Source organism: Pelodiscus sinensis, chromosome 24, assembly GCF_049634645.1.
Source record: "Pelodiscus sinensis isolate JC-2024 chromosome 24, ASM4963464v1, whole genome shotgun sequence".
Classification (NCBI taxonomy): Eukaryota; Metazoa; Chordata; order Testudines; family Trionychidae; genus Pelodiscus; species Pelodiscus sinensis.
The window spans coordinates 4,429,498-4,442,881 of NC_134734.1; the positions used below are offsets into that span (position 1 = coordinate 4,429,498).

The following is a 13,384-nucleotide window of genomic DNA, read 5'->3' on the forward strand; positions in this document are numbered from 1 at the left end:
CTGCCAGGTTCCCGACAGAGATGGGAGCAAAGGCTGGGTCCCTCCCCCACTCCCCGGCACAACCAACAGCAGCCAGGTGTCTGGGGGTGGAGGGAGGCTCCCGGCGGCTAAAACGTTGCTCATCTGCTTAGATCCAGTGATGACAGTGACTCACAGGGCCGGCCTGTTTCTTGGGATATAAAGTGGCCCATCCCGGAGGCTTCTCAGCTTTTTCCAGGTCACAACCGCTGGGGACTCGTCTGCTCCCGAGGGCTCTGCAAGGAGCTGCAGGTGAAGCGGGGCCAGTCCAGTTCCCATTGTCAGCATGTCTGGCTGGGGGCGGGGGCATGGCGGCCGGGTGCAGAGGGATTGCTGTGGCTTGGGGAGTGGTGCAGGAAGGTGGTCCAGGGCATCCCATTGTTCCTGGGAAGATCATGGGGAAGCTTCTTGCTGCTATGGGAGTGTTACAGGCTGCCGGAGCATCACCCTGTTTTCTGGGGACAGGGGGCACTGCTCTGTTATTGGGGGATTATGGGGTGTGATGGGGCGCTCAGGAAGGACGGACGGTTTGGCAATTCAGCAGCTCAACAGGTACTAGGGAGACATGGCTTCTAATCGCTGAGCTGCCACTGCCTGCCTGTTAGACAGTCGTGTAGCTGTTCTGTGCCTCAGTTTCCCCGGCAGTGCAATGGGGACTGTAGCCCTGCCCAGCCTCACCAAACGGTTGTGGGGATAAACACAGTACCTGGCTGCCATGATGGAAGCCACATAGCACTGGAGAGCTATTCAATTCTCTGTTGTTTTTTTGTGGGGGCTCTGTTACTGGGGCAACTGAGAAGGGGAACCAGAGGAGAGGGGTGGGCTCAGTACAGCTCATGGAGATCTTTGCCACTGGGCTTAAGATTTTGTCTCTCCCTGCCGCGACAGATCAGATGTTTCCATGGAACGTGCCCCTGGGGGAGCCTCCGGGTGGAAGTGGACGATGGAGCTGAGTTGGGGAGACCCCCCCCCCCATTCCCACCACACAGTCCCAGTGTGTTTATCCATGTGGGGCTCCGTGGCTAGCTGCAGGGCAGGGCAACAGCTTGTTCACACTGGACTCCTACGCAAGCCCCTTACCTGCGAGTCACCCTCCCTCCTCAAGGCACCTCTGGCCAATGATTCCTTGTCGCTCTCTCCCTGCAGTAAACCAGCGACGTCGCCGACTGTTCCCATCGCCATGGACACCATGCAGCTGCTGATCCTCACCATGCTGGGTGCCGGGGCAGCAGTAAGAAAAAGTAAGGAAGAGCATTGGGCGGGGTGGGAGGGTTCTGCAGTTTTGCCACAGGCCGTACAGGAGTGTCTCAGACGGGGCTTAAGACAGGTTGCTGCTCCGGAAGCGCGAAGATCCAGGAAGTGCCTAAATCGGTTCCACAGGTTGCAAAAGGGAATTAACATAGACAGGCCTCGTCACTGACGAGTCTCCAGTGCTTATGGAGCAGGCCGGGAGCTCTGGTTTTACAAGAGGTTTTCATCCCGTGTCGGGACATAAGGGAAGAATTTTGAAATTTCCCACAAACCAGAATGTTTTTTGGGGAAAAAAATCTGCTTCTCTGAGACATCAATGTTTTTACAAATAAAGCTTTTGTAAAAACATAGCACTTTTACAGAGCAGAGCGCCATTTCGAATAGAACGCTAATTCTTTTATGAAAAAAACCATGCGACAGACATCATTTAAAAAAAATCAAAATGGCTCTTTTCCAGTAATGTCAGACTACCCATCCCATGACTCACCAGGCACCACTAGATAAGGAGAAGCCAGTGCATCATGGGAGTCCCGGGCTTTGAGGCATCCTGGGAGCTGTCGTTTGATTGTGGAGCCCGGCCCACAGAGGTTGATTTGTTTGGATCTGATAAAAGAAGTTGCCTGGCTACCAGCTCATTTCCAGACATTTTCAGCTTCAGACAAATGGCATTTTCCAATAGGAAGAAAAAAGTTTCAATTATTTGTATTGCGGCAAAGCCGAGAAACTCGGTGGCCAGCTCTCGGCACTGCTGAGCCTGTGCTAACGGTGATTTCCAGAGACCGATCATTTGATCAGCTCTGGGGGCTTTTTCTTGGGAACAGCAAAAGGCGCTTTCCTGACTCTAGGGCCGCAGTTCCCAATCACTGGTCCACAGAGCGGTGGGGGGCCATGAACCCCTGCCAGGCCACACCCCCGGCTGCTAATGAGCCCCACCCACCGGGGAGCTCCATTCCCTATAAGGTGCGCGCCTCTGTGCCCGCTAACAATTCTCCTCCCTCCCTCCCCCGGCGAGTGGCGCTGCAGACTGCCCTGTGTGCTGTGGCTGCAGCCGGGCCTTGGTAAGGCTGCCCCTTTGGGGGCAGCCTCACCATGGCTTTGGTTCCAGCTCTGGCAGTAATCACATGGCCTGGCTGATGGGGCTGCATGGTGGGCGGCTGCCCCGTGTCCTTTCCATTGTGGGGCCGAGCGTGCCAGGGCAGGCACAATGGGAGAAGGACAGAGCCGCTCTCCCTCCCCCATGGCAGGCCACACAGAAATGGGGGGCGTTGGACCCTGCATCACCCGCCCCATGTGGGCTATGATCCCATCCCTGTCTCTGCTGGAGACACCGCACCTGGGACAGCCTCAGGTCGCCTCAAGCTCTGCACGGCTGCACACGAGCGGCGGCTCACGGCAGTTCACGGCCCTTCTGCCACCAGTCAATTCATACTGCCGTGGCTGATGCTCGCCCTGGCTCCTAGCTGGTGTCTGGCTTATGTGAGCCTCTCTCCCCAACGGAAGTACATGTCATTGGGGCAAAGCCCTGCATCCCCGGCTCCCGGCCCTTCCAAGCAGCTCTCATGAAGCACGGACAAATCCACTGCGGCGGGAGCCTGATCGACAGGAAGTGGGTGTTGACTGCCGCGCACTGCAACAAAGATATCTGGTAAGTCAGCGCGGGGGTGGGGGAGGGCGGATGAGGCCATGTCCCCAGTTCTTATCTTCTCCTTTGGGACCCCCTTCTGTGCCCACCTCTCCCTCTGCCCCTCCCCCCTCAATCCCAGCCTCATCCTTCCATTTTTCCAGCCCCCGCACCATTTTGTGGCCCTTCCCTACACCTTCGGGGGGTTTTCAGCGCCCTGCTTCAGATGTGGCTGCCCAGCCCAGAGGCGGCAGGCCCGTATGGCTCTCCCCAGTGGTGTGGGCAGAAGGAAACTCGCCCCCACCCTTGCAAGCATCAGTCCTTGGAGCATCCCCCTGGTTCTTCAAAATACAGCATTATTCCGACTGGTCCCGTAACCCTCGTGGTGCGGAATAGCGTACCCAGTATTTTGAAATAGATTTTGAAATAAAAGATGCATTTCAAGACACGGAATTGCTATTTTGAAATTCTTCCAGAATCCCAAAATAGCTCCGCTGTCTGGAGGTCCCCTCGCAGAATTCAGCCCAGAGGGGAGGGGAGAGTGTGAAGGACAGAGCTATCTTCAGGACAGGCCGTGTTTACAGAGCACTAGAAAGGTCACCTGCATTTTGAGAGCGCTTCCGCTTCAGCCAAACACCACACATTCATTCCAGGGATTACATTGTCATCAACTATTCCCCACATCCCCTCTCCATTCGGGGCTCTAGGCTTGAGCTGTGGGCTGATAGGAGCCTGATATCATAACAATGCATCTTGCACACAATTTTCAGATTGGGAGCGGTGGGAGTCTGTCAGCAAAAACACCGAGGAGTCCTGTGGCACCTAAAGGACTCACCTTCGGAAGGTCATGCCCAAATAAGTTAGTGAGTCTTTAAGATGCCACAGGACTCCTTGTTAATTATTCCTAACATTCTATTTACGATTTTAGAGACCTCTATCAAATCACCCTCTTAGTCTCTTCTTTTCTAAGCTAAAAAGTCCTAGTCTTTTAATCTCTCTTCATATGGGACCCGTTCCAAACCCCTCATCATTTTTGTAGCCTTTTTCTGAACCTTTTCAAATGCCAAGATATCTTTTTTGAGATGAAGCGACCACATCTGTACGCAGTATTCAAGATGTGGGCGTACTATGGTTTTATACAGAGTCAATAAGATATTTTCTGTCTTACTCTCTATCCCCTTTTTCATTATTCCTAACATTCTGTTTCCTTTTTTGACTGCCGCTGCACACTGAGTGGATGTTTTCAGAGAACTATCCACAAGGATTCCAAGATCTCTCTCTTGAGTAGTTGTAGCTAAATGAGTCCCCATCATATTGTACGTGTAGTTGGGATGATTTTTTCCAAAGTGCATCGCTTTACATTGATCAACATTTAATTTCATTTGCTGTTTTGTTGCCCTTATGTGTGTGCACAGATACCTTTTGGTCTCTGGAGTTACGGACATTGTCCATGTAGCTCTGTTTCAAAGGTGTTTGCTCCTGGGGTAACATCCCACAAGGCAGTTTACTTCCCGTCTGGCCAGCACCTTGTGAAAGGGCCAGTTTTTCAGGAGCCTTATGCAGCCGGGTAGTTCATTTAAGCCTAGGGATGGAATTCCTGATTTTGGGTGAAAACGGCTGCTTTGGTAATGACAGAATGCCCCACAAATTCAGGACGGACTCAGCCGTGTGGGCTGGTTTTCCTGAGGATGGGCTTGCATATCACTGTGGATTCCTCTCTGGGCTTCTCTCTCCTGTCCATGGAGAGCCTCTCCCTGCTTGCACCCGCACTCCGCATCCGCCTGCTCTTCTCTGGCAGCAGCATGCGAGGGCTCCTTGCTGCCAGACTGGGGCCAGAGAGGAGCTCCCAGCCTCGGCAGCTCTGCTCCAACCTGCAAGAAGGCCCCAAGCAGCATGTGGGGGGAGGAGGAAGGTGTGGCAGGAGAACAAAGCATTTTATGTCCAGCCATTGGGCCTAAAAATAACTGAACCAACTATGCAGTGCACAATACCATGGAAATGGAGGATACATGCATAGGGTGAAACTTGAATATAAAGTAACCAATACTTGTATTTTTATGTCTGTGGCCTGCTCCATACGTGCCCTTCCCCATGGCTCTGCTCAGCTCTGTGAAGGCGAAGTTTGTGCCAAGAAAAAACCAAGATCAGATGTGTCTGGAGTCAAACTGAGCCATACGGAACCCAAACTGGCAAGGTCTCAGAGGTCGCCTCTGCCCCAGGAAATCCACTCATGGCCCAACACTACTTGCTTGCGTGCCATGAGCTTTGACTCGCCTCCCCTTGATCTCCTCTTTTGCCCTGTCTCCACGCAGGTCAGTGCTGGTGTATCTTGGGGATTATAATCTGAAGACGAACGAAGGCACAGAACAGATTCGAGGAGTTAAAAATATCATCGTGCACCCAGGGTATAATAGCCGCCTTCAGGACAAAGACTTCATGCTCCTGGAGTTGGATGAACCGGCTGAACTCAATAGCAACGTGAGCACAATCAGCCTGGCAACCCAGTGTCTTGCGCCTGGAACAAAGTGCACCGTGTCAGGATGGGGCACAGTCACGACCCCCAAAAGTAAGGGGCCCTGAGGCATGGAAGGGAGGGATTGAGGTTGGGCTCAGCGTCGGGAAGGGGGTTGATGATCGTTAGGGAGACCTTGCTAATGGGTTGTCAACAGTCTTTGGCTTCTCACACGGGACATTTTTCAACTTGAAACAATTGTTGCTGCAAAATGCAGCTTCGACAACACCAACATCTGGGGAGATCTCACAAGAATATAAGAACATAAGAATGGCCAGACAGGGTCAGACCAAAGGTCCATCTAGCCCATTGTCCTGTCTGCTGACAATGGCCAATGCCAGATGCTCCAGAGGGAGGGGTCACACCAGGTAATCCCCACATGATCTCTCCCCTGTCACCTACCTCCAGAGAAACAGAGGCCAGGGACACCATTCCTACCCATGCTGGCTAATAGCCAGGGCTTGACAAATTGCTGAATCTATTCGCCCGTGGCAAGGAGATTTTAGTTGGTCGTGCTACAAGCCCCATTCACCAGCGCTTTGCGCGTGCACAGTGCCAGTCTTGCGTATGCGCAGCGCATGGCTGGCAAGTGGCTCTGGCCGGTGTTTGCTTGCCCTACTAATAACCCTTGAGGGACCTAACCTCCATGAATCTATCTAGCTCTTTTTTGAACCCTGTGAAAGTTCTAGCCTTCACCGCATCCTATGGCAAGAAGTTCCACAGGTTGAGTGTGCACTGAATCCAGAAAAACTTCCTTTTGTTTGTTTTAAACCTGAGGCCTATTAATTTTATTTCGTGACCCCTAGTTCTTATATTGTGGGAATAAGTAAATAATGTATCCTTATTCCAATTGTTTCCATACCAGTCATGATTTTATAGACCTCTATCTAATCACCCTCTTAGTCTCCTCTTTTCTAAGCTAAAAAGTCCCAGTCTTTTAATCTCTCTTCATATGGGACCCGTTCCAAACCCCTCATCAGAGAACTATCCACAAGGATTCCAAGATCTCTCTCTTGAGTATCTGTAGCTAAATGAGTCCCCATCATATTGTACGTGTAGTTGGGATTATTTTTTCTAATATGCATAACTTTACATTGATCAACATTTAATTTCATTTGCTTTTTTGTTGCCCAATCACTTAGGGTATGTCTACACTAGCCTCTTATTTCGAACTAGGGAGGCTAATGTAGGCATTCAAAGTTGCAACTGAAGCCCGGGATTTAAATATCCCAGGCTTTATTTGCATCTTCCCGTTCGGTCGCCATTTTTAAGTCTGGACTAACTGCCAGGGCAGGGACCTGGTAGTTCGAATTAAAGCCCTAATAAAAACTCCTTTTTATTCCTCCTGCAAGCAGCTTTAACAGGTAGTTCGAATTAGGGCTTTAATTCGAACTACCGAGTCCCGGGCTTCATTTGCAACTTCGAATGCCTACATTAGCCTCCCTAGTTTGAACTAGGGGGCTAGTGTAAACATACCCTTAGTTCGGTGAGATCTTTTTAAAGCTCTTCACAGTCTGCTTTTGTTTTAAGTATTTTGAGCAGTTTGGTATCTGCAAATTTTGCTGCTTCACTGTTTACCCCTTTCTCTAGATCATTTAGATATAACTTGAATAGGATTGGTCCCAGGACAGACCCTTGGGGGTGGGGGCCCCCACTTGTTACATCTCTCTGCTCAGAAAACTGACCATTTATTCCTGCCCTTTGTTTTCTGTCTTTTAACCAGTTATCACTTCATGAAAGGACCTTCCCACTTATCTCATGACAACTTACTTTGCTTAACAGCCTTTGGTGAGGGACCTTCTCAAAAGCTTTCTGGAAATCTAAGTACATTACATCCATTGGATTCCGCTTGTCCACCTGTTTGTTGACCCCATCAAAGAACTCTAGCAGATTAGTAAGGCATGATTTCCCTTTACAGAAACCATGTTGACTTTCCCCAACAAATTATGTTAATCTATGTGCCTGACAATTTTATTCTTTACTAGGGTTTCAACTAATTTACCTGGTATTGACTTACCGGTCTGTAATTGCCAGGATCACCTCTAGAGCCCTTTTAAAATATTGGCGTCACTTTAACTATCTTCCAGTCATTAGGTACGGAAGCTGATTTAAATGATAAGTTACAAACCACAGTCAACAGTTCAGCAATTTCCCATTTGAGTTCTTTTAGAACTCTTGGGTGAATGCCATCTGGTCCCGGGGAGTTTTACTGTTTATTTTATCCAGAATAGCCTCTCTCCTTTTGGGTTCCAGAACCAGCTGCTCCAAAAAGCAGTCACTTAAGATAACAAGAAATTGTACCTCTGCATCCCGTCCTGAGGTGACATAGACCCAGTCAATATGGGGTTAGATTTTGATAGACTCTGTAATCTCTCTCAGCATTTCATAGCCACTATCACTGTCCTGCTCAGATGGTCTATAATATATCCCTTCCTTTATATTTTTAGTATTGGAGCATGGAATTACTACTCATAGGCTATGTCTACACTGGCGCGATCTTGCGCCAGAGCTATGCAAATGAGGCTAAGCGTGGAATATCCCCGAGCCTCATTTGCATATCTAATGAGCCGCCATTTTGCGGAAGAGGCTCTTGCACAAGAAGGAGCTGTCTACACTGCCCCTTCTTGCGCCAGAAAAACCCTCTTATGCAATGCTGCTACACTGATTAGCTGAGGTGAATGGGCTGGAGCTCCTCTGGGGTCAACAGAGCCAGATCCCAGCTGGGGTTAATGGGCCGTAGCTTCAGTGGGGTCAATGGGACCAGATCCTGAGCTGGGCTCAAGCAGCCATCGTTCCATTGGGGTCAGTGGATCTATGCCAGTTGAGGGCCTTACACTAAATTTAAGTCTCTTGCACCCTCCTCCCAAGCGTGTTTTCCTGTCATTGCCCAGAGACCTTCCCCAAGAAATTACAGTGCGCAGAGATCTACAGCATCAGCCAGGACAGCTGCAAGGAGCGTTACAGGGGCTTGATCACAGAGAACATGCTCTGCGCCGGCGTGGAACAGGGCGGGAGAAGCTCATGCCAGGTGAGGGGCAACCTTGGAGATCGGGGCAGGTGCCGGGTGTCGGCGCTCACAGGGCTCGGTACTGTCCTATCCCCGGCGACCTCCAAATCCTTCCAGGCTGCTGCTGAGGGGCAGTCGCCAGCCCTCCCACTTGCCCCCTGGAAGAGCAGCCAGTCTGCCCTCCAGCTGCACCAAGGCCTAAATGCTCCAGTCACTTCTTTGGCCTGCCCTGACCCCCAGCACTGGTGGAAAAAACTGGGTTCGCCTGACCCCATTTCTGCTCTTTACACCCTTCCTGTCTGTATGTCCCTGCTGCCCCATGTGGTAGGTCTGTCTGGCTGTCACCCTCAGCTGGAGGGGATGGGCCTGTTGTGTGTCTGTGTGTGTGTAGGTGCCTGCTGGAGGGGATGGGAGTTCTGTGTGTGTGTCTGCTGCCTCCCGCTGCAGGGGCCGGGCCCTGCTCGCTGTGCACACGCACTGGGGTGTGGCTGTGTTTGCTGATACCTCCGTGTTTCTTTGCAGGGTGATTCTGGAGGCCCACTGGTCTGCGAGGGGATGCTGCAGGGCGTGGTCTCCTGGGGAACACCTATCTGTGCCCAGCGGGGACTGCCTGGGGTCTATGCCAATGTCTGCAAAGCCATCCAGTGGGTGAGAGACACCATAAGGGACAGGCCCACCCAATAGGATGGAGGACTTACAGCACATCACACCTGCCAAAGTAACTCACCAACCCCCTTTCTCCGTCCCCGCCCCCGCCATGCCTCTCCTCATCTCACCACAGCACCCGGGGGATACCGAGTGGAGTGTGGAGAGATTGCTCGGGCAGCACTGCACTGGGGGTATTGCGGAGTGGCCAATCCAAAGCAGCCAGCAGTTACAACACAGACCTGACACAATCCAGCAACTGGATGAAAAATGTGCAAGTGGCATAAAAAGCCCAAATCAGCCTGGAGATTGTGAGATTGGTTTAGAAAACACGAGATCAGCTTGAAATTCTCTCAACTGGTTTCCAAAAACCATAAAAGTCCTGAATCAGCCTGGAGTGAACAGGAGCAGTTCAGAAATCCAAAGGCCGACTTTAAAAATCAAGAGATTTGCTTTAGAATCTCGGGATTGACTGGCCAGCCAGAAAACCTCTGTGCTCATCACGAGATCCACCTGACGACTGTGAGGTGGGTTTCCAGATGAAGAGAGTGGATTAAATGTTTGGTCCTGGTCTACACTAGGACCTTATTTTGAAATATCTGCCCCCCTGGTCGAATTCCTAAGTGCTGCGCCCACGCTAAGGGTATGTCTACAATGCCACCCTAGTTTGAATTAAGGTAGCAATGTAATCATTTGACCTTGCAAATGAAGCCCAGGATTTACATATCCCGGGCTTCCTTTGCATGTTCCCGGGCATCGCCATTTTTAAATGCCGCGTAGTTCGAACTACCTGCCTGCAGCATGGTCTACGTAGTTCGAATTAAAGCCCCTAGTTCGAACTACCGTTATTCCTCATGAGGCTCCCATTCCATGAGAAATATACACATTTTGCAGGGGCCGGGAGAGGCTGGCGGGAGAGGGTGAAGGAGCTCCATTGTGAATGGGAGTGAAAAGCTGACATGTTTAACCTCCAACACAGCGGGAATGCTAAAAAAAAATGGTTTTACTCATGGTGAAACGTTGCAGGTCTACTGTAAAAGTATTTTACTCCTATAACCCTGCCTCCTTTGGCTTCATAAAATGTTTTGCAAAAGAAAAGAACCCATGCTTCAGGGCAGCGTTGGCATTTTGAATCATTAAGTTTTGGTTTTGATGTTATGTGAGGGTGTGAAACCTAGTCTAAGAGCGAAGGAAAAGCTTTCCAAGTCTAAGCTGCAGTGGGGGAGATCTAGGTTGGAAAAACGATTTCCCTAGGAGGATGGGGAAGCTCTGGGATGGGTTTCCTGGCAGCAGCAGGCAGGCATTGCTGGGTGTAGGCTTTCTTTGGTAAATGTGCAGCGTTAGGGCGCAAACACACCTCTCCCTCATGCTCCCCCAAGTAAGCTGCCTGAAGTGATCTGGGGGCAGAGTGTTCCTGCCCCCCCTCCCCGGACTCGCCCTCCCGGTGCTCTGGGGCTGGAGAGACTGGGCCAGGCTGGGCGGTGCTGCACACCCTGACTCCTCCCTGCCCCGGTGCTCCAAGGCTGAGCTGGGGTTGGCTAGCCATGTGGCGTGGAGCACCTTCCACCGGGGCTGGGGAGGCTGCAGCGAGCGCGCACCCACTCCCTTCCCTTCCCTGTGGTTGGAAAGGGGGAGCACATACACCGTGCACTGCCCTGCCTCACAGGGGCAGGGAAGGGCGGGGCCTAGCAGAAGGGGCGGAGATGGGGGTGGGGCTTCCTCCCCCAGCCCTACCTTCACCAACCACCCATAAAGCCCAGCCCTGGCCTCTCTCCTGGGGGAGCCGGGAAAATCAACCTCAGCCTTGCCTTGGCCGACCAGATCACAGGGGAGGGAGGCTGGGGCAGTGTGAAACTCCTGCCTTCCCTTGGCCGGCCAGAGCACGCTTCCTTGGGGAACCATGGGAGGATGCGTTTGCACCCTTCTCACCCCCCTCCCCCGTGTACGCGCCTGATACATCAAACATCCATCTTTGGGTTCCTTTGTCTTTCTCATGGTTTTTCCCCATAAACGCAGAAGTGGGGGCCCGCAAAAGTACCCAAAACCTTATCTTTCCAGGCTTTCGAATAAAGCTTCTGAAGACCAGATGGAGGGTGCCATATGGCACTTATCTACCTCCCCTGGCATCTTCCTGGCCAGAAGAGGTCAGTGCAGGTCCCGTGGTCCAACAACCTATCCCTGTGTCCCATGCTGGCAGCCCTTTGGCCCTGGCTGCTTTGCAGGTTTCAGTCACATTCCTGAGGAGGTGAGTATTGGCCCCTAGAGCTTCATTGTCTCCTTGCTAATTAGCACAGCCATTGGCTGAGCATTCCTTGCCCATTGCTCTGCCTCAGACAGAGAATCTGCCTTCCAGCATCAACAGAGAGTACATAATAATAACCCCACATTCAGACATTACACAAGTACATGAATAGCATGTACAGAATCAGTAGAACATAAGCTTTCATGTGACACCCTAAGTTTCCCTTTTCCACAGAGCACACCAGTCCTGGTATGCTCCTTCTCAGGTGAGAAGCTCCAAATTCAATTACAGGTATCAACAGTGCAATGTCAGTATCACCAGTTTTTTTAACATACAGTGTGTCCTGGGTACATTTCTTAACAGTTTCCAGGGCCCTTGCAGAAAATCACGCACATTGCACATTGTGACACTTCTTAGGGGTCTCCCCTTGCTCAGCTTCAGCTGTCCCCAGAGCTGAATGTGGGCCCACAGCTCTCTCCTCAGCCATTCCAGGCTGACGGGCACCTCCTGCAGACAGAGAGCTGGGAAGAAACCCTTCCCCCTCAGGCCTGCTGCCCCTCCCAGCAGCCACACTGCCAGGGTCCACACACTGAGCTCCCTCAAATAAGTCGCTTTCAGCTTGTGCAAGTTTGGTTTTACAAACCTCACCAGCAGGGCCGGGCCAAGACATTTTGGTGTCCCGGACCCGGACATACGGTGACACCCGCGGGCGCACGGCACATGCAAGGCCCCATTGCCGCGGGGGGAAGGGTGCTGCTGGCGTGCATCTAGGGGCGGGCCGCACCGGGCCGTGCAGGGCCTCACGGCCATGGGGGGAAGGGCGCTGCTGGCATGCAGCTAGGGGCAGGCCGCTCTAGGCCGTGCAGAGCCCCATGGCCGTGGGGGGAAGGGTGCTGCTGGCATGCAGCTAGGGGTGGGCCACGCCTGGCCGTGCAGGGCCCCACGGCCGGGGAGGGGAGGGCGCTGCTGGCTGGTGCCGCGGGGATGGGAGTGGCTGATGCTGCGGGAACCGGGCGCAATGCGCCTGATGGCAGCTATAAGGGATGCCGTGTGCCCCTTGCAGCTGCCATCAGACTCTCCCATCGGTTGGCGGCACCAGGCACCTGCCCAGCTTGCCCGCCCCTTAGTCCGGTCCTGCTTACCAGCCAACAACTCATCCCTTTCCAGAACTTGATCTTTCCCCTCAGCTAAAACTTCACTCTGGCCAGCCACTCCAGACTTCCTGCTTACTGGGCTCTTCCTGCCCTGTGTCTGATTCCAGCCTCGCCTCTGAGGCTTCAGGCAGACAAGCAGAAATCGTACGTACAGCCACACAGCTCTCTCCCTCAAGCAAACCCGGCTCCCAATAGGACTGACTAGCCACAGACAACGTCTCAGGATCACACTCACCCCTTTCACAGACCTCCCTGTTAGCTACAGGCAGCACAGAAGATTCACACTCATGCATGTTCTGGGGCTGGGTTAAGGTATCAGCCCGATCACACATAGTAGCCACGCTATAATCACACCCCATATCCACACCGCTATCCACTGAACTCCTGGAGGATTCAGTCTCTGTCGGTCTTCCTCTCTCTGGGGCTGGAGTTTCCTGGGATATTGAACAGTGACTGGAACATTCACGGGAGTAGGGTGGTTGGTTGGAACGTCCGGCTTCTTAGCTTTCACCATTTCAAGTGTGGCCTTCACTTTAGTAAGCCTCGCCTGTGCTTCCGCTTCTGCTTGCCTTCGCTTGGCCTCTCGTCGCTCACGCTTCTGCTCTGCTTCCACTTCTATTGCTGCTAGTCTTGCTTGTTTTCCTGCTTCTATTTGTGCTAGCCTCGCCAGATGTTCTTGTTGGGCGCTTTTCTCCTCGGCCTCTATCTGTCGGAGAAACTCCATCGCCTTCTCAGTTAGAGGTCTGCCACACAGGCAGATTCCCGCATAGAAGGCATTGGTGAGGGGAGAGGAGGGCTGCTATACCTTGCTCCTACCCTCTCCTTGGGGGTATGAATCTGTCCTAGAGCTGGACATCATGCCTTAACTAGCCCAGCTATCCAGTTATCCCAAAAGCTACAATAAAATAAACCTTTTAGGTAGGATGGTCTGTGT

At 52.2% G+C, this 13,384-nt stretch overlaps 1 protein-coding gene across 2 annotated transcripts; it reads left to right on the forward strand.

Moving 5' to 3' along the window:
• The first annotated feature begins 173 nt into the window (after positions 1 to 173).
• Positions 174 to 13,169, forward strand: LOC102449662 (trypsin-3-like). 2 transcript variants are annotated; one of them, XM_075906928.1, is made up of 6 exons: positions 174 to 270; positions 1,165 to 1,259; positions 2,770 to 2,914; positions 5,203 to 5,456; positions 8,294 to 8,430; positions 8,932 to 13,169. In XM_075906928.1, the coding sequence occupies exons 2-6, from the start codon at positions 1,199 to 1,201 to the stop codon at positions 9,091 to 9,093; spliced, it is 759 nt and encodes a 252-aa protein (XP_075763043.1). In that variant the 5' UTR covers positions 174 to 270; positions 1,165 to 1,198; the 3' UTR covers positions 9,094 to 13,169. The 2 variants fall into 2 exon arrangements, with proteins under 2 accessions (XP_075763043.1, XP_075763044.1); XM_075906929.1 differs by lacking the exon at positions 174 to 270 and having other exon boundaries at positions 1,166 to 1,259; positions 2,730 to 2,914.
• Positions 13,170 to 13,384: the final 215 nt, after the last annotated feature.